Here is a 22,517-nt window from a genome sequence, read left to right on the forward strand (position 1 = left end):
GTCAAGTTTCAGAATTCCGGGAAATACGAATTTTAGCTTTTGGATGAAGTTTCCTAACCCCTATTTAAGGAGAGCTCTAGGGTTACGAAAACATATCTTTTTCCACCAGTTTTAGCAGCAGAAAACCCTCCCAAGCACACAAAAACATCAATCTAATCACCATTCTTCAAGGATTCAAGTCAAGATCAAGGTGCCATTTATCATGCAATTATCAAGAGATTCATTGATTATCATCACCACTATGCTTGGCTAGTTTTCTAATCTTTATTCCTTCCATGAATAATTGATACATGTATTCTTTTAATCAAGTTTATGTGATTTGTAATGTTATGAAACTTAAGTCTTTTAAATTGTGATGTTATGAACCTATTATTTATTGATCAATGCAAGTATTATTGATTATGATTGTTGCAAGTTGAGTTATAGTGATTTAACATTTTGTTCCTAATTCACTTAGTGTTAGTTAGATTAAGGATAAAGACAAAGTGTCTAGGTTGCATGATTCAATCTCAAAATAGTTAGAATTAATAAGCCTAAGAAATCTTGTCTATGAGATTTGATCAATATTTGATGAGCATAATACTTGTTTGAATTGAATGCATGTGAGATTGGGATTGTGAAGGGATAAAGGCTTTTAATCAATTGATTACAACTTTTTCGTTTAGCTCACTATTTATGCTTTTAGATATTCAAGTTACATTTGCTTAGTAGTTATTGCTCTAGTCTTTATTTTAGTTAATCTTAGTTAATCACAAACAACAAAATCCTGAAATTGCTTGCTTGTTGACCATAACTTCCCGTGGAACGAATCCTACTTACCCTAGCTAAGTTAGAGTAATTAGGCTATTTTTTATTGACCCTTCGACATCGATCATATTGCTCCTTTACATTGAGCTCAATCATATCTATTTTGATAATCAATGACAGATTTGGTTTTAGATCATCATCTTTATTCATGATGTCATTGTAATATTATATGAAAATATCTCATCAAGATTTTTCATTTCATTTCAGTTCCATAATATTGCATAATTTATCGCAATTTATGTATTTACATTTATCAATATCCTCTGCAGAAAGAATATTGATTTATGGTTCTTCTTGAACACTTTCTTTTACCTCATTATCAGCTGATTTTATTTTTCGAGGATTTTTATCATTGGAACCAATTGGTCTCCCACGTTTCTGCCGTATCAAAGACTCATGAGTGACATTTATTGTCAGCTTTTGTAATTTCAATTCTAGCTGAAGCATTTACTGCTCGTATATATGATTTAGTCACTTATTTTTGTATCTTTAAATGCATAAAGTAATTAATTTGTAAGTTCTTGCATATGCATTATATTTGAACTTTCTTTTCACATTCTTTTGTGTGAGGATCAACATACCCTAATTGATGTTCAAATTATGAAACATCATTTTATTTATATTTCATTTCTTCCCCTAATATAGGGAACAATGTTTCATTAAAGTGACAATCAGCAAAACGTGATGTAAAAACATCACCCGTCATGGGTTCAATATATCTTATGATTGAAGATGTTTCATATCCAACATATATTTCAATCCTTCTTTGAGAAACCATTTGTTATGGTGGTGCAATTAAAAATACACTGCACAACCAAATGTTCTAAGATGGAAAATATTTGGTCTCGACCAAAATTAAGTTGGTAATGGAGAATATTTATGACTTGCACTTGGTTTAATGCGAATTAATGTCGCATCATGTAAATTTACATGTCCCCATATAAATATTGAGAGTTTTGTACTCATTACTAATTGTCTAGTTATTAGTTGCAAGCGTTTATCTATTGATTCAGCTAAACCAATTTTGTGTATGCACTTGAGCAACTGGATGTTCAACAACAATCCATGTAGACATATAATAATCATTAAATGCTTGAGATGTTAACTCACCAGCATTATCAAGTCTCATCCTTTTAATGGTGTAATCAGAATAATGTGTTCTAATTTAATAATTTGTGCAAGAAACTTTGCAAATGCCATATTATGGCTTGATAACACACAAACATGAGACCATCCGCTAGATGCATCTATTAGAACCATGAAATATCAAAATGGTCCACATGATGGATGAATTGGTCCATATATATAACCTTGAATTCTTTCAAGAAACATTGGTGATTCTTTCTCAGTATTATTTTCATTAATCACCATATGTGCTTTTCATTAATCACCATATGTGCTTTTTCATTAATCACCATATGCGTTTTTCATCATATATTCTTTTCACCATATGCGCTTTTAATCATATGCACTGTGCTTTTCATCATATCATATGCGCTGCGCTTTTCATCATATGCGATTTTCATCATATGCACTTTTAATCATATGCGCTTGCGCTTTTCATCATATGCACTTTTTATCATATGCACTTTTAATCATATGCGCTGCGCTTTTCATCATATGCACTTTTTATCATATGTGCTTTTAATCATATGCGCTGCGCTTTTCATCATATGCGTTTTTTGGTGCTACATAGATATTTCTCATTTCCGGTTATCATTGACTGATAATCATATGCATTATGATATATATCAGAGAAACTTAACAAATTTCTCTTTGATTTGAAAGAAAACAAGGCATTGTTTATCAAAAAATTCGTACTATTTGGTAATATGAATTTTTGCCTTTTCCGTTCCTTATATCAAGTTTGCAAGACCTGATATAGTATTTATAATTCCTTCATTTGATTTAAATCAATGAAATATTTCTTAGATTTGATCATAGTGTGTGTGTGTGTGTGTGTGTGTATGTTACCACTATCTGCAATACATAGGTCTTTACCATTTAATTGATGTTGTGTTTTAGCAGGATTCATACTAAAACTTCAAGCAAATAATGAGTAATATTTCATCAAGATAATCAAATTATATTACCTACAAACAAGTTACAATCCGAAGTACATAAAAGATAACACCTAATAAACATATATATATTATGGTCTAAAATCATTTACTTAGGAGTGATACATAACAAGCTAGGCATCTTAGAAAATCCAGGTCATTTAATTCTGAAGGTAGCTCAGGGTTTATTTAATTAAGATTTTTCAACATATTCACTCTCGTTTTCTTTTCTTTTGGGACTTATTTGTAGAGCTAAACAAGATGTTCATGTATTCAAGAAATACTAGACTGATGATCCATGTTACCAGATCATTAATAAGAATCTCTGGGATTCTTATATGAGCGTCTACTAACATCTTCAATTTTATTTGTTCATAGATCACGATTGTTTCTGAATAATTAATATCATATCTATCTTTGCGTGCTTTTCATAATACACTTGGATCTTTAATAATACAATATACAGATTCTAAGGACTTGTCAACATGTTTGCGAAGAAAAATAGTTGCTATTGCTTTCTCTTGTTCAGAACAATTGTTATTTTCATTTAGAATTTCTAAAATACCGATTGATTCAACATTCATAACTCATGGTAAGTAGTTGTTCCCACTTGATTCTAAAGAGAGCAAATTTAAACTTTTTTAAATTTGACATTTTCTATTATTAGAAAAATTAAAACAATTAACATGATAAATTTAAAAAAAAAAAAAGCGTTGACTTAGACTAGTGTTTTGGACAACGACGACACCCATGAGATAAGTGGTAACCTATAAAATATTACTCCGTAATTAATTAACCATAAACACGTTGCAAAATCAAAAATTTCATACTTGTAACAAAGTTCAACTAAGGTATTAAAGTTTAGTCATTTTAATAATCAGTGTATTATAAATAAGTCACTTTCAAAAGAAAATATAAATAATAGAACAATGTGATAATAAGTAACATAGTTTTGAATTATCATTCAAAGAGGGCAGACTCTTGTTGTTTTCAAAGTTTTATTTGACAACTACGAGTAATAAATCAAGATGTGAAAACAAACGTTTCCTGATTTTTGCATGTAAATAAATAATAAAGTAGTGTAATAAAGTATGACCTTTAAAGTATGTATGAGAAATGAAAGTATTTTTACATCGTGAGCACATAATATATAAAAGCATACGTACAGTTAATCCAGTTTTTCTTAGATTGAAAATGGTACTCATATATAAATGTTAAATAACATAAATGTAAATGTTAGTATACATAAATAAATGTTAGATAACATAAATGTAAATGTTAGTAAACAAAAATGGTAATTAGGCGACAATATCAACCATATATTATCCGGGCGGTATAACCGACCATATATCATTCAGGTGGCAGAACCAACCATATATCATTCAGGTGGCAGAGCCAACCATATAATAAGAACAATACAAGTGCAATAATAACTTAATAAAAGTTAGTAGTCTAAAATTTGATATGTTCGAGTCTGAAATATTAATAATTTCATACCTTGATTAGTGACTCGTGATCGTTTGAGATATCATTTGATTACACTAAGCTCTTCGTGCTGATAACGTGTTATAATTCAGTAGGCTTATAACTACCTTTGATGGTTTGATTATGTTATAATTCAGTAGGCTTATAACTACCTTTAGTAGTTTGATTCTTGATTAAGAATACTAATAATGAAGTGTAAGAACAAAGATGATAATGGAGAGAAAGAAAGAAACACTTTGTAAGTGTGAGAAATGGTACAAGTTTAATGTTTGCATTCATGAGTATTTATAACCTAAACTCTCAATATAAAAATACATACTTTATGTACCAAAATTGACTATATGTATACACCAAAATTGACTATCCATATCTATATTATTATTATTATTATTATTATTATTATTATTATTATTATTATTATTATTATTATTATTATTATTATTATTATTATTATTATTATTATTATTATTATTATTATTATTATTATTATTATTTATTATTATTATTATTATTATTATAACAAAAAGGTAATTATCACCAAGAATTAAACAAAGGTTCAGCTACCTGCTTTTGTTTTTACCTTTAAACCCTTCTTTCTAAAATTCAAAAAGGGAAAATTGTTTGAAAATGTATTGAACTTTCACCAAATTCGTATTGTATGCATTCAACTTTTAGATCTCCTATTATATGCATTCAACTATTTAAATTGTTCTATTGTATGTATTTAACCTGTTATAATAGGTAACTTTCAGGTCACCTAAATTTCTAAATTACATCATTGGTCCCTTATGTTTGTCAAATATTGCATCATTTAATTTTTCTAAACAAAATTACATTGTTGGTCCTTTTCACATTCTTTCATCTTCTACCCTTTTTCCCCTTCTATCATTTAACTTCAATAAAATTGATAATAATAATAATAAAAAAAAAAAGTCTCACATGCCACATTGAAATCAAGCTACGAACAATACAGATCCATTTTTCACCTTAAATCCATTTTTCACTCTAAATGAATAAGTTCAACTAAAAAAAAAGTCTCATATGCTACTTTGGAATCAAGATACTAATAACACATATCCATTTTTCACCGTAAATTCAAATGCATCACCTCTTTTGGATACCATAAATCTGCTTCATCTACCTCGTCCAGCCTTCGTCCTTCAACGACTCAGATCCGACACCAACTGTGCAATTTCATTGGCCACCACCACCTGCAACGAGATCTGACACCACTGCCACAATCTTCCGACACCATTTGCTCGTTAAATCATCTATTCGTTAAATCACTTGCAGATCTAGGTTTTCGATTTGGGTTTTTTTTTTTTTTTAGATGAAGGGATGATTTAGAGGACGAATTAAAATTTGTTTAATGTTGTTTTCATTGTTTTTTTTGTTTTTGTTTTTTTTTTTTTTTTTTGTTTTATTGAAGTTTAGGTTATTAACTTTGTTTGAGATTGAATGGATGTATATAATTTGGATGAGCTTATATTCAATATTTTTTCTGTCAATCTAATTTTTGCAGGTCTAGCTCGCTGTGGTAGCCAATTACGTTGATGAAGAAAAATTCAAAACTAAATTGGCGAAGCTTTGACTATCAAAGGGTAATTATGGATATGGTTGTTTTAAGACAGTCTTAATTATAGAAATTGTAATTAGTTGAGATTCATTGTACTCCTCGTGTAATAGTATTCATCTGAATATATTATTTTTTTAATAAGTTCAATGTGATTAGGTTCTGTTCATGTATAAAGTTTGGGTTTGATTTTGACCATACAGCTTGTAGATTTTTATGTAGTTTTGCAATCTGAAAATAAAAACAGAATTTAGAGAAGATGAAGATGAAGGTATTCTTGAAGAATGATGTTTTTGGTAATGATGGGGAGTGATAGGATTAGATAAGATTTAACGGAAATATTTAACGGATGTTAAGTCTAGGGACCAATCAAGAACCTTTTCTATATATTACCTGATACCTTCATTACAAGTTACTTAATACATACAATAGAACAATTAAAATAGTTGAATGCATACAATAGGAGATTTGAAAGTTGGATGCATACAATAGGAATTTCACCTAAAATAGTTGAACGCATACAATAGAAGATTTGAAAGTTGGATGCATACAATAGGAATTTGGTGAAAGTTCGATTCATTTTCAAACAATTTTCCCATCCAAAAACCACCAATTTTTTCATGTAAAACAAACATTGATTCCATTAAAGTATTTTTTTTTTACCAATTTTTTTTTTTTGAAAGATCAAGCAATTTTATTAAGATAAAGGAAATACAAGTGCGCTAATACAACAGAAAGGTAAAAACTAATTACAAATATCAGCCTAATAACAATGCGTGTAAGCAACTAGCAAATGTACAAAACTAAAAGACACGATTGGCAGGAAAGTAAAGGAGTACGCTTAAGAATATCAGGATTTTCTTTACCATACCCTTAATCATGATAAACACCCCACTGTTATCTCTATAAATATAAATATACCCTTTCCTAATTTCTCCATCGAGTAACAAATCTACATGCCTTATTTCAATTTCAGCTAGTCAATTGACCTTTCGTCCATAAACAGCACCATCAAATTTCGGCCACAAAAGAGAACCACTATGTTCGCGGAATCCTCAGATATGGTGTTGCCGGAAAAATGATTGTCGGAAAAATGCCCAATTCAGATCTATGTAACGAAATAAGAGCATCTTACTTGAAACGAAAGAAAGCAGCTTGCTCTAATTATGTCGACAGCTTGCTTCTCTCAACAATTGTTTAATAGAACTACATTAAAAAATGAAACTTTGAATCTTGATTACTTAGTAGATAAAGGAATACAAATGGCAACTGAATTAACAAATATAATTTTGATAGTAGTAAGAATTGGAATTTAGAAAGAAGTAATTTTGAAATGAAGATGGAAGATGATGATTTGAGTTGATTAGGATTGTTTAGGTTTTCATAGTTTGAAAAGATGAATTGGACATTGATTTATCTACATGGATTATTATTTAAATCAGGTGTACACATGGAATTACAGATTGACACAATTAAAAAAATTGAAAAAACCATGTTGACAAAAATTACCTCAATTTAATAGTTTTTTAAATCATAATTCTTTTCGGGTTCCAAATTGAAAAACACAATCTTTTTCGGGCATCCGAGAAAGTCATATTACCTTTATTGTCAAATTTGATATTATAGTTTACATTTTCGGGCCATTTGTCCTTATTTTTATTGGTGCGTGGAATAGGAAAAAATAGTATAAAGGAATACTGGATAAAACGGATTTTATTAAGGTGAGTCAGCCACCATATGACATGGACTTGGCCTTCCAATCAGAAAGACGTTTGTCGAATTTGTCAATAATTGGTTGCCATGAGGATGCTTCGTTTGAAGGGACGACACCAATAGAAAGACCGAGGTATGTGAAAGGGGTAAAGCCTGCCGAGCAGTCGATGTATCTGGCCATCATCTCGATATCCGATTTTGTGACACATATTCCATATAAGTTACTTTTTTTAAGGTTTACTTTAAGACTGGATATGTTTTCGAAGCATTTTAATAGTTTAGAAATGTTTTTGGTATTGCGCTTATAAATTCTTTTGTGTCCCTATTTTATACATGTAAGATAAAAAGATTAATAAAAAGTAAAGGATTAAATTATAAAGTTAATAGAAAAATACATATATCACATATATATATATTTTTTTTGTCTAAAGTCAAGAGATTTACAACACAATTGAGAAGTACCTTTTAAAAGTTCCATACTGATCTCTCTATCTTATCTTATCTTTTTTTTCCCTTTTTGTTTTCGAGAGAGCCATGATCTCTCTATCTTATCTTTTTTTCTTTCTGTTTTCGAGAGAGCCATTACTCTATCTTGTTGGAGTATTCCATAAAAAACTTTAAATTATATTATTAAAATTATAAAATCTCCAATGATCAATTTCTATTAAAGCTTTTTAACAATGTCTCTAACTTTTATATATACAGTTAACTTATACATAATCCTATTACATATTATTATCCGTTTGTATAATCGTTTGGAATTGCACATTCGTATCTCAAACGGAGGTGTTGGGGTTATGAAGGTGAATATACTTGTTAGATATGTTCATCGTCAACTAGCTAACGAGTTTGTAAATTTTCACCATCCGTATAAATTTAAGGATGTACTAAGATATTTGTATAGTAGGATAGCAATTTTTTTAATAACATGTAAATGTTTTGTAGAATCTCCATTGTCAACGGCCTCCTAAAAAGATTGTTCAAGTTCTGTCGGAATAAAATGACAATCGTCGAAGAACTATAAAACGAAAAAATCAGTGAAAAGAAACAGTTGATCGAATATGCCGGAGAAAAAAGAGTGAGAAAAGGGGGGTAAAGCAAAAGAGAAAGGGGTTAGGTGGGCGTGGTTTTCAAGTCAGAGAGTTTGCTCTATCTTTGTAGGTTAACTTTCTGTAAAGCGTATACTTGTTCTCGTATAGTATTGATTATAGGGGCTGACTACCCCCACCCCTACTCTATACTTCCATACTACATACAGTAGTATTTTTTTTTTGTTATATAGTACTATCATAGTACCCCGTATGACCTTGATCTGGGTGGGCAATTCACTCTACTTTTTATTCTTTAATTGAATAAAACATACAAGTAACTATTTTCTCGTATTATTATTTGGAGGAAAAAACACAATGAAGTAACGAGAGGGATAATCTACCCATACATTTATATCTTTTACTATCTCTTTTTTTTTTTTTTTTATAATTTACTAATTTGTTTACTTTAAAAGAAAAATAAATATTAATATTCCCGACTAATAATTTGATGAGATTAAAACATTATTCACACATTATTTTAAAGTGAGTCGTGCGTATCAGGGTGTGTGCCACACACGAGCCTGAATTAAAAAATTTTAAAATGGTTTAAGGGCTTTACACAACAATATTATATATGTGTGTAATTGTGCGCGTACATAATAACTACTTTGTAAAAGTGGATTCGCAAAGAAATTATCCGGTAACTCGAACACCCACGTTGGAATGTACATAAATTCGAAGCTGAATAAAAAGGTCTATATAAAAATCCAGACGATATGTATGAATGTAGGTTTAATGTATGTATGCATGTTTATATGCATTTATATATGTCTATTGTACCTTTTGACAGAGAGAGATCACTTTTCACTCCCATGTGTGGATAAATATTATGTATGGTCGTTTTGTGTATGTATATATGTATGTATGTATGTTTGTTTTGGGTGTGTATGTATGCATCTATGTTTATGTATGTATGCTTATGTAGGTATGTATGTATGTATGTATGTATGTATGCTTATGTATGTATGTACGTATGTACGTATAAACGTATGTACTTATGTATGTATGTATGTATGTATGTATGTATGTATGTATGTATGTATGTATGTATGTATGTTTAACCTTACCTTAGTATGTATGTTTAACCTTACTTTAGTGTAGTCGTTTTAAATTTATCTTGTTCCGAATCACTGAGGTCTGGATCAAATTTATTTACTCATTTATTTAATCAATTATTTATTTTTATTTTTTTTGGCCGGAGATCCTTTTTAAAAGCAATCTCGCTGTCCTTGAGTAGAGAGAAATGACTTTTTCTATCAGGGTGGTGAATTATGTCTCTACACATAAATGGAGAGATGACTTATCTTCTATTTTATTAAAGAGGCATGATTGTCTACATCACACTTTCCCAAACCTCGTAAACACGGGATTAGGTGTTGTTGTTTTGTAAATCTTTCAGAAAAACAAAAAGTGGCAAATTAATGTTATAAGTTAGTATACTTTTTATTACTATAACTAGTGAAATGACCCTTGGAAACACGGGTTGTTTAAGTGAAATGATCCGTGGAAACACGGGTTTGTTTAAACGAAACAGTTTAATGATATGTTTTAGGTATTAAGTGAATGTAAATGTTAAAGTCCTTTAGTTTATTGCCCCGTGGAACCACGGATTTCGACTAAGAAACTTGTCGTTGATTTTACAAACATAAAGTTCGCAAAAAGTTAAATATTTATATTTTTATATATATTTTTAATAATAATAATAATAATTAATAATAATAAATGCCTTTTTAATTCTTTTAGAAAAATAAAATTACAATTTATAAGAGATTAATATTTTCTTTTATAAAAAATTTTGTATTATTTTTTTAAGTAAATTAATATATAATTATGACGTCATCATGATAAAAAGTAAAGGGTAATTTAGTTTAATGATAATGTCATCATTTTAGAAGTTTATTAGACTATTATAGAATTAATGAATTATTAAATTAAAAATAAATAAAAACATAAATGAAATCTATAATCGTTATTTCATTACATACAAAAATACATTGGATTGCCACAATTAATAATAATAATAATAATAATAATAATAATAATAATAATAATAATAATAATAATAATAATAATAATAATAATAATAATAATAATAATAATATAATAATAATAATAATAATAAAAAAAATCAAAGTTGGCACATGGAACTTGGGAGGCGCAGGAAATAATAGAAACATAGTAACATTTAGGTCAAATAAAAATCACCTCTTGTTGGTAATTTAGGTCAAATCTTTCATAGTAACATTATGATGTAAAGAAATACGCTACGTTTTGACGATAATTTTATTCCTAAAACATATTATTACTATATTATCTAATAGACAAAAATGGTGAATAGTAACTAGAGGTATTTTTGTCATTTCACTGTTTTTTTTAACTTGAATTAAATTTTCACCACACCAACAACGACCCCCCACACTTTTTCCAAATATTTAAATCGACACTCCAAACAGGGGGGTAAAGTGTCAAATAACTATTTTCATAAAAAAATTTAAATAAACTCCACTCAAATATTCAACGGGTCATATCATCTCGCTCGCAACGAGTTAAATTTTTCCGACACCATCGTTAAACTCGAAATAATTTTAGGAACACAAATGCTAACTATACGCCGCAAACGGACGCTTTTTAAAAAAATGCTAAATACTTGGAGTACTTTTCATACATGTTGATTTTGCGTTAAATTTTTAAAAGTCGATAATTAAATAGCTAAACGCGGAGATTGACATATATTGTTAATTTAAAATAACATTTAAATATTTTACGGGTTATACCTTTTAGTTCGACTCGAGTTGCGCTTCAACGACATCATTTTTTAGCCACGAAATAATTTTACAAACTAAACGCGATAAAATACATTGAAAACCGAACCCCCGACGCGAATCGAGGGTTCAACGACTAGTTATGACTCTATTCATGTAACATGAATAGTAACTAAACATAAAATTGCATTATTCTCGCTAACCAAATTAGTATAACAAATCCAACAAACTCTGTTACTTAACCTCCTCTCGTGATTTGAGCAACAAAGTCTTCCCATTCTTTATGCATTGTGCCTCCTTCCACAGACCTCCTGTGACAATCCGGAAATTTCTGACCAAATTTAAACTTGATCTTTATATAAATTCAACATGATAAGCAAAGTCTGTTAAACTGAGTCTCAAAATTTTTGAACTGTTTTCATGAATTCATTTAACCTGTAACTATTCCCGACGATTCACGAACCTTAAATCGTAAATAGAAATAATTGTACATGAAAATAATTATATATATAACAAATTTAACTATTATGTGATTTAGTTATTATGAAAGATAACTTAAAATAATTTAAAACATGTTACGTAAACTATAAATTAATTATTGAGAGCATATTGAATGTAAATGATATTTTTTTAACTGGTCAACATTACCAAAATATTTAATGTGTACTTTGAGTTATTTATATATAATTAATATAGTTATCTATTTAATATTTAAAACATAATTGTATAGTAGTTAAAATATATAAATGTAATACATTAAAATTACAAGTTAAATATACGATGGTTATACTAATATTATTATTACTTCCATTACCATTAACAATATCAATATGAATATTAAAATCATTATTAATCATTATTATTTTTAGATAATATATAAATAGGAAAGTTGATACATATAATTTTTTTTATGATATTATTATTATATTATAATGAGTAATAAAAGTTAGATTAAGATTAAGATTATTATTATCATTATTTTTGTATTTACCTTTATCATTAAAAATCATTATCATTATCACTAATAATATTATTATTATCATTTTTATTATTATAATTATCATTACTAATAATATTATTATCAATTTCATTCAAATCTTTATTTTGTGACTTATTATTACTATTACTCATATTAATATTATTATTATTATTATTAGTATTTTTATTATTTCTAATATTAATTACTTAATTATTATTAACATATTTAAATTCATTATTAATTAATATAAACTCTGTTTGTAATTAACTTCAAAGATAACAAATCAGTCCAAAAACAAAATCTATTAGATTCACACTAAATCCATCGTACAGATTTGTTAGAAGTAGGTAATATTTTTTTTGTTTCTTTATTTTTGTTTAAGGGTTGATCGAATATTATTGCCTGTAATCGGTTACAAGTCAATTTCATATAATCAAATCATATTTCCACTCAATTATTCAGCACATAATATATATAACAATACCTGTAAGTGTGGATTAAAAACAGAACCTGGATAAAAACTAGTCGAATATCTCTGTGTTGCACTCAAATTACAAAAACCTCGAATTCGAATCATATATCAAAAATTAGTAATTCAATTGTGTTAGGATTATTATATGTGAACTTTCTGTAAAGTTTCACGACCTAATCCTTCATATTGAAGCTTAATTTGAGAGTCAAACCTTTAAATTAAAAAGTCAAAGTTTTGTGTTCATCATAAAATTCATTCGTGTTTTGATGATTCTGTTCCAATTGAGTACTCAAAAAGATTATAGAGGTGATTTAGAAACTATTTCGTGTTATACACTTTAGCTATAATGCAATCAAAATCGAAAATCACAATTTCTTTTTTTTTTATGTTCGACGAACACAGCACAGGTTGCTTATTCTGTTTTTTTTGTAATTTAATTCACTATCAAAATCACGTTTGTATCGTTTATAAATACTAAAATTAAATAAGAAACGTTTTATTTGTATTTGGTATCAAACCTTGGTCGATTTGAGTTGTTAATGGGGAAGAAGATGATGAAAAGAGGGAAACAGAAGAATGGGTTTAAATAAATTTGGGGTTGGGTTCAGACAGAAGAAACGGGACAGAGGAATGGTTAAGCAGGGTGTCGGGTTTACGAGAGGTCACAAGTTCGATACTAGGCTATGGCATTCTTTTTGTGTCATTTTTGAAGGTTCGTGAATCCGAGGCCAACCCTGCATTGTTCAATATAATCATATGTATTTTTACTACAAAATACATTAGGTGAGTTTCATTTGCTCCCTTTTTAATTGCTTTTGCAATATATATTTTTGGGCTGAGAATACATGCGCTACTTTTATAAATGCTTTACGAAATAGAGACAAGTGATTAAAAATGATATTCTGCGGATTGATGTGCTAGGTAATTTAGTTACATGTTATAAGAGCATGTAAGCGTGAATCCTAAAGATAGATCTATCGGGCTTAACACCCCCATCCTGTAGGCTGCACTAGACATAAGAGCTAGTGGGCGGATGTTTAGTACTTCGGGGATTATTTATACACTTGTGAGTGTACGTATCCATCTTTGCAAAGATGACTTATTATATTATTGTTAAGGTTGGTTAATGAGGCCTCAACATAAGCAGAACGGTTTTATACACTTGAGAGTGTACATATATTTATAAACGAAAATCTTGTGGTCTATTAATATATTGAAATGATTGTTATGATAAACCTAGGAACTCACCAACCTTTTGGTTGACACTTTTAAGCATGTTTATTCTCAGGTATGAAATAAATCTTCTGCTGTGCGTTTTCTCATTTTAAAGATATTACTTGGAGTCATTCATGGCATATTTAAGTCAGTACCTCGAAATGGAACCAAATGATGAAGACTTCGTCCAGGAGGATTAGGACGGGTCGTCACAGGTGGTATCAGAGCGGAGGTCTTAGCGAACCAGGTCTTGCATTAGTGTGTCTAACTGATAGTTGTTTAGATGCATTAGTGGTTCTGGACTTCGACCGTGTCTGCATGTTAAAAGTTTTGCTTATAATTTCGTGTCGAAAATTACCTGCTTATCATTCTAAGTCTAGACACGTCCTACTGCATTTATTGCATAGATAGTGTATAGACAAATTCATATCTTAGCGTATCTATTACGGAAGATTTTGCCTGATATCTTTCGTAAATTTCTCCGTAACTTAAGGAATCCTGGTACTATATATATCTATACATATTATGCATTGAGAAAACCATCCAACTATCAATTGCTGTCACTAAACTCTTCATATCAAAAATCTTTCCTGAGATCGCGTAAGATGGCCTCTACGAATCAACCAAGTTCCTCTGACTCTGAAGACAGCGTGACAGGAGCACACCAACCAATCAACTACCGTGATTATTGGAGAAAATGGGGGTGGGTTCGCGACGTACTCACCCTATGGAGAAGGGAAGAAGGTACTCCATATCATGAACCGAATCTACCACCTAACCTTGGAGTACTTGACCCGCTCACCGGCGAACCCGTTCGCAACACCGTTTATACCTTTTTTGCAAGAATTTTTCGTCTTGAGACTACCATTAACGGAACTAGAGAAGATATCTGACCTCTACCTTACACTGATAACCAATCAGGGTTAGTAGAAGAAGTTAGAGAACTCCGAGCTCGAGTATTAACTTTAGAGAGCACGGTACACAATTTGCAACCACCAGCAGTATCACCAACACCAGTAACATCACCAGCCTCAGCACCAACGTCACCAGTACCACCAACAACCCAAGTTTCAACAATCCACACCTCAACATCGCAATCTATACCTCGAGCATAATCATCGTTCTACATGATATTCTACATCAATTACCTTCGTTCGACATGGCGATTATGTAATCTTTAATTTTTTTTATAGAGATTATATATTCTCGTTCTAACGGTAAATCAGATGAGTTAATATCACATTAACTCATTAAAATCCATGATTACATCTGAGGAAAATATATATGTAAGTATATTTTCATAAAGATTGTAATAAAAAAAATTCTTTTGTACAAACTGTTAATGGTGAAAATATTTTAATGGGTAGGTAATACCCTAAAAATATTTAGATTTCACATTAATAAGTTACACTGTACATTCTTCCAATTTGATTCAACAGTCATTTACTATCCTATTTACAACCACCGATATACGTATCCGTTCACCGCAAAATAACTATTTTTATTCAATTTTATATTTGGATTTTGATCTATCAGAATCCAACAAGTGGCATAATGAAGAAAATATTGGACACAATAAAATTTGTTAGAAATAAACAAATTAACTATGAAAAATTTTATTAAGAATCCACGCTAACTGTTCCTAGCTAACTGATTACATTTTATTTATCGCAATTTAATTATCGCAATTTATATTCTCGTAATTTTATTTATCATCATTTAATTTCTGTTATTTATTTTACGCACTTTAAATATCGGGACACGTATACAAGGTTTTGACATATCATATCGACGCATCTATATATATTATTTGGAATAACCATAGACACTCTATATGCAATAATGATCGAGTTAGCTATACATGGTTGAGGTTTATTCTATAATAATATATATACTTTGAGTTGTGATCGAGTCTGAGACACGTACACGGGTCACGATACGTATTAATTAATTCGAATATTATATATTAAGTTATATATGAATTATTAGACTGTTAACTGTAGACTATCAACTGTGGACTACTAACATTGGACAATTAAAATGAATTAAAATACTGATTATAACATATGAAACTAAACAATTCTTCAAGTTTTCCACTTGATTTCATCTTAAACCTCTTTTGTATTTTGACGATTACAATCTTCGTTTAAACCTTTCATAATTCTTGAAAACACCTCAATCGAGAGGATGAATCAACCACACTTCATCTACGGAAGGAAAGATTGATGCAAATAGTTATGCACCTGAAAACTCTCGGAAACTGAGTAAACGTTTAACACGTAGCTGTGCTATTTCCTTTAGTGTTATAATTACCCAAAATAATTTGGTAAACCCTTTCCAAATTAGCAAATTTTGTCACAGCTCCAGCAAGTCAACTTCGACTTTTCGTTCAAAATAACCTTATTATAACTTTGATATATATGCGTGCTCTTTATTGTTACCGGGAAACCTTTTATATTCCACCATATTACCATCAGCGTTTAATCATCTAAAAACACAATTCTCTTGAAACCACCTCGGATTGATAACCGACGATTCAGATATCGTAGCATTAAATGTAGAGGAAACAGAAAAAAATGGTAGATGGTCTAAACGGCCAAAAGTTTGATGATAAAGAAAGGAATGTTAGGAACGCTCGATAGAAAATTTGGTACTGAAAAACAGATTGAGCTAACCATGAAGGAGACCAAGGACAAAGACAAAGACCAAACTCTATATTCAAAGAATCCAAGTAATTCTGGATCTGATAAATCTTTAGAGAATATCTTGCTCCGAAGTCATGTTAAAATCTTGTGGAAAATTTTTCTTCATCAAACTTTGAACTTAGAAACTCCAAAATATCATCATAAATATCTTCGATATTTTTGAGGATATTTTCATAAATATTCTTGTCCGAAATTATTTATCTCTTCGTGTTTTCTGTATTCCATTATATTGGAAACTTCTATAAAATCTAAGTATAAGTTAGGAATGAATTCTGGAGAAGTGTAGGGAATTAAAGCATGAGTTAGTATAATATAATGGCGCTTGACCAACGTGATTATATTACGGTAAGTCATGCTGAGTTTCTAATGAAACGTGATGATGGTTCACAATAGATCATACCATCATCATGTGCCATGTTACATAACTCTTTCATTCTACTTAACTTCTGAACATATCAAGGAAATGTATTCTTGATGGTTCTATCTTCCATGATGTTGATAAATTTGAAAATCAAATCGTGCTATCACGTTCATTTCTGCTTAGAACATTATAATCATTCGAAACTCTATATCTACAAATTCTGGACCCTTATTCGCTTGACTTGAAGTCGGGAAGAGAAAACAAAAGCATAGAGCTTCGAAATATAAGGGAGAATAGAAAGCCTGATAACAACACATAAATTACAAACCGTGTATATCAATATTTATCGCAACATAAAGACACGGGAGAATTAAAAACACTATAACCCCAAGGGCGAAGTAGAAGAAAGCAGATTCCTCTGGTGGAAGTTGGAAAAGGAGAATGATTGTTGCGATAGTAAGGATGAGGACAAAGATTAGAACTGGATTAAGCATTTTCATAATCGTTTGGATGTATGAATTAAGAAAGAAAGTATAGGAATGATGAGAATAATGGAACGGAAGAGGTTCATTTATAGTGGGATTACCAGGCATAGAAATCGAGACGGATTACCACAATTAATTAAAGAAGATCACAATTTTCATAAATCCCGAAAAATCAGATCTTATAGATTTCCAAGATTTTCTTTTAAATCCCTTGAATTCCGGAAGTCCGCCGTGACTACGTCAAAAGTTAAATCTCTATCTCAATCTTTTATGGCGGTTTCACTCGTACGCTTCACAACATCGAATCGTTTTATCTACATTAGTTAATAATGATAAACTCTATTTATCAACTCATATTCGTCATGAAAACATTTTTATTGTTAGCCATGACGACCTCACTCAAATTTCGGGACGAAATTTCTTTAACGGGTAGGTACTGTGACGACTCGGAAATTTCTGACCAAATTTAAACTTGATCTTTATATAAATTCAACACGATAAGCAAAGTCTGTTAAACTGAGTCTCAAAATTTTTGAACTGTTTTCATGAATTCATTTAACCTGTAACTATTCCCGACAATTCACGAACCTTAAATCGTAAATAGAAATAATTGTACATGAAAATAATTATATATATAACAAATTTAACTATTATGTGATTTAGTTATTATGAAAGATAACTTAAAATAATTTAAAACATGTTACATAAACTATAAATTAATTATTTAGAGCATATTAAATGTAAATGATATTTTTTTAACTGGTCAACATTACCAAAATATTTAATGTGTACTTTGAGTTATTTATATATAATTAATATAGTTATCTATTTAATATTTAAAACATAATTGTATAGTAGTTAAAATATATAAATGTAATACATTAAAATTACAAGTTAAATATACGATGGTTATACTAATATTATTATTACTTCCATTACCATTAACAATATCAATATGAATATTAAAATCAGTGTTAATCATTATTATTTTTAGATAATATATAAATAGGAAAGTTGATACATATAATTTTTTTAATGATATTATTATTATATTATAATGAGTAATAAAAGTTTGATTAAGATTAAGATTATTATTATCATTATTTTTGTATTTACCTTTATCATTAAAAATCATTATCATTATCACTAATAATATTATTATTATCATTTTTATTATTATAATTATCATTACTAATAATATTATTATCAATTTCATTCAAATCTTTATTTTGTGACTTATTATTACTATTACTCATATTAATATTATTATTATTATTATTAGTATTTTTATTATTTCTAATATTAATTACTTAATTATTATTAACATATTTAAATTCATTATTAATTAATATAAACTCTGTTTGTAATTAACTTCAAAGATAACAAATCAGTCCAAAAACAAAATCTATTAGATTCACACTAAATCCATCGTACAGATTTGTTAGAAGTAGGTAATATTTTTTTTGTTTCTTTATTTTTGTTTAAGGGTTGATCGAATATTATTGTCTGTAATCGGTTACAAGTCAATTTCATATAATCAAATCATATTTCCACTCAATTATTCAGCACATAATATATATAACAATACCTGTAAGTGTGGATTAAAAACAGAACCTGGATAAAAACTAGTCGAATATCTCTGTGTTGCACTCAAATTACAAAAACCTCGAATTCGAATCATATATCAAAAAATAGTAATGCAATTGTGTTAGGATTATTATATGTGAACTTTCTGTAAAGTTTCACGGCCTAATCCTTCATATTGAAGCTTAATTTGAGAGTCAAACCTTTAAATTAAAAAGTCAAAGTTTTGTGTTCATCATAAAATTCATTCTTGTTTTGATGATTCTGTTCCAATTGAGTACTCAAAAAGATTATAGAGGTGATTAGAAACTATTTCGTGTTATACACTTTAGCTATAATGCAATCAAAATCGAAAATCACAAATTTTTTTTTTATGTTCGACGAACACAGCACAGGTTGCTTATTCTTTTTTTTTTGTAATTTAATTCACTATCAAAATCACTTTTGTATCGTTTATAAATACTAAAAATAAGAAATGTTTTATTTGTATTTGGTATCAAACCTTGGTCGATTTGAGCTGTTAATGGAGAAGAAGATGATGAAAAGAGGGAAACAGAAGAATGGGTTTAAATAAATTTGGGGTTGTGTTCAGACAGAAGAAATGGGACAGAGGAATGGTTAAGCAGGGTGTCGGGTTTACGAGAGGTCACAAGTTTGATACTAGGCTATGGCATTCTTTTTGTGTCATTTTTGAAGGTTCGTGAATCCGAGGCCAACCCTGCATTGTTCAATATAATCATATGTATTTTTACTACAAAATACATTAGGTGAGTTTCATTTGCTCAATTTTTAATTGCTTTTGCAATATATATTTTTGGGCTGAGAATACATGCGCTGCTTTTATAAATGCTTTACGAAATAGAGACAAGTGATTAAAAATGATATTCTGAGAATTGATGTGCTAGGTAATTTAGTTACATGTTATAAGAGCATGTAAGCGCGAATCCTAAGGATAGATCTATCGGGCTTAACACCCCCATCCTGTAGGATGCACTAGACATAAGAGCTAGTGGGCGGATGTTTAGTACTTCGAGGATTATTTATACACTTGCGAGTGTACGTATCCATCTTTGCGAAGATGACTTATTATATTATTGTTAAGGTTGGTTACTGAGGCCTCAACATAAGCAGAACGGTTTTATACACTTGCGAGTGTACATATATTTATAAACGGAAATCTTGTGGTCTATTAATATATTGAAATGATTGTTATGATAAACCTAGGAACTCACCAACCTTTTGGTTGACACTTTTAAGCATGTTTATTCTCAGGTATGAAAGAAATCTTCCGCTGTGCGTTTGCTCATTTTAAAGATATTACTTGGAGTCATTCTTGGCATATTTAAGTCAGTACCTCGCAATTGAACCAAATGTTGAAGACTTCGTCCAGGAGGATTAGGACGGGTCGTCACACCTCCTTACTTTGACACCGAGCTCCTCGACCTTCTTTCGCACTGCACACCCTTCTTCTGACACCATTAATCGTCTAACTGCATTTGAAACTGTCGAAGCAGCCACCTTCTTGTCTCGTTGCTCCCATTCTCTCGCGTATATACTCGTTCCTAGCACATTAGTTATCAAAATAGCGTTCCTCGGTTGATCAGAATGCATTGGCCACGCACCTATTGGAACCCCCATAGTTATCCCCTCGGTGCACGAATTCCACCCACAATGACTCATAAACCCTCCCGTTGATAGGTGGCCCAATATCTCAAGTTGTGAGGCCCATCCCCTTACCACCACTCCTACCCCACTCTTTTCAACCCTCTCTTCATAACCCTCCGGCAACTCAACTTTCCGATTACTTTCTCCGTCAAAGATGTCACCTTTATCGGCTTCCCTCACTACCCATATGAACTTCACACCGCTTTCTTCCAACCCGATTGCGATCTCATTCGCTTCTTCGTCTGCTAACGACACCTTGGTACCAAACGAGACATAAATCACTGAATTTGGTTCTTGTTCATCAAGCCAATTCAGTAACTTGATTGATTCAGTACTAGCATTCTTCCGATCAGTTACCGAAACCGGATTAAATGGACCAATAGCCCAATTCTGGGATGCACCAGAACTAACTTCTTCATTCTTAAGTAATTCTAAGTACTTTTCTTCAAACACTTTGCTTGTGTCGTAAAGTGTTCCTAAATTGTTGAGCTTCTTGTATGATGAATCTTCAGAATACATCAACTCCAAAAACTCATTAGAGTAACACCCTTCTATTGAAGGGAGTTTTGGCCTCAACGATTCGTCTTCATCATCTAGTTTCAATGCTTTTGTTTCCTCCCAACGAAACCAAAAGATTGTAAAAGCAGAACAACATTGAAACGTGTAAACCTCGGAGTTAGGGAAATTAGCACAGTCTTGAATCACAGAGCTCATCAAGTAATCTTGAATGATAACGATTCGTTTCGTGGTAGTTGCGAGATCGGATATAAGTTTCACGAAAGGTTCGCGAAGGTGCATAATGGATTTAAACGATGGCAAGAGATAGTTAGGGAAACGGGTGGTGGAATGAGGGTCAGGTGAAGGGCAAGCGAATGGTGGGACCGGAAAGTCATGGAAATGGATGTTGGAGACAACATGTGGGTCCCATCCATGGACGCGATGCTTCGCTTGGCGGATGTGTGTGGTGGATCCGAGGAAGTGGACGGGGATTTTATAGGCGGAGATAAGGCGGGAGAGGTGGAGGAGTTGGTTGAGATGGCCTTGTGCTGAAAAAGGGACCATTACGACACATACTTCTTGGGCTTGAGTCATTTTGTTAAACGTGTTAATCAAAGGGTGGTTTGGTTTGTATGTTATATAATAATGGATGCATGAATCAAGGTATCATTGTTGACTTCTTGTTGACAATGACAAAGATATTGGTATGTTAATGGTAATATGCTGAATATGAAAGATATTTTTGTACTTGTTGCAAGAATTAAATTGCCTGTGCTAATAGGGTAATACACTTATATTAAAAAAAACTGCAAGAGTATAATTTTTCTCTCAACCTTAAAAAAAGTGCCACCCCTAAAATTTCAAAATTTGCATCTCCATCCCACCCTCACCACCGTTAACCACTGTTGAACCACCATTACGCCGCCACATTCAATTCGGAACTACCTCTTTTTTCAGTCCTTTCCCTTAACTCTCTTTAAATGACTAGATCCATTCACCTTCACCATATTAAAAACACCCACCCTTCAACCAATCAACCCTCCAAATTCGTCTCTAGTATTC

The 22,517-nt window shown here is 30.5% G+C and overlaps 1 protein-coding gene across 1 annotated transcript; it reads right to left on the reverse strand.

The window, feature by feature from the left end:
• Nucleotides 1-11,729: 11,729 nt before the first annotated feature.
• Nucleotides 11,730-22,049, reverse strand: LOC139841785 (zeatin O-xylosyltransferase-like). The gene is made up of 2 exons (XM_071831987.1): nucleotides 20,707-22,049; nucleotides 11,730-11,799 (listed from the first exon to the last, which is right to left on the reverse strand). The coding sequence occupies exons 1-2, from the start codon at nucleotides 22,047-22,049 to the stop codon at nucleotides 11,730-11,732; spliced, it is 1,413 nt and encodes a 470-aa protein (XP_071688088.1).
• Between the last annotated feature and the right edge of the window lie 468 nt (nucleotides 22,050-22,517).

The sequence above is a fragment of the Rutidosis leptorrhynchoides genome, chromosome 1 (assembly GCF_046630445.1).
Source record: "Rutidosis leptorrhynchoides isolate AG116_Rl617_1_P2 chromosome 1, CSIRO_AGI_Rlap_v1, whole genome shotgun sequence".
NCBI classification, from domain to species: domain Eukaryota; kingdom Viridiplantae; phylum Streptophyta; class Magnoliopsida; order Asterales; family Asteraceae; genus Rutidosis; species Rutidosis leptorrhynchoides.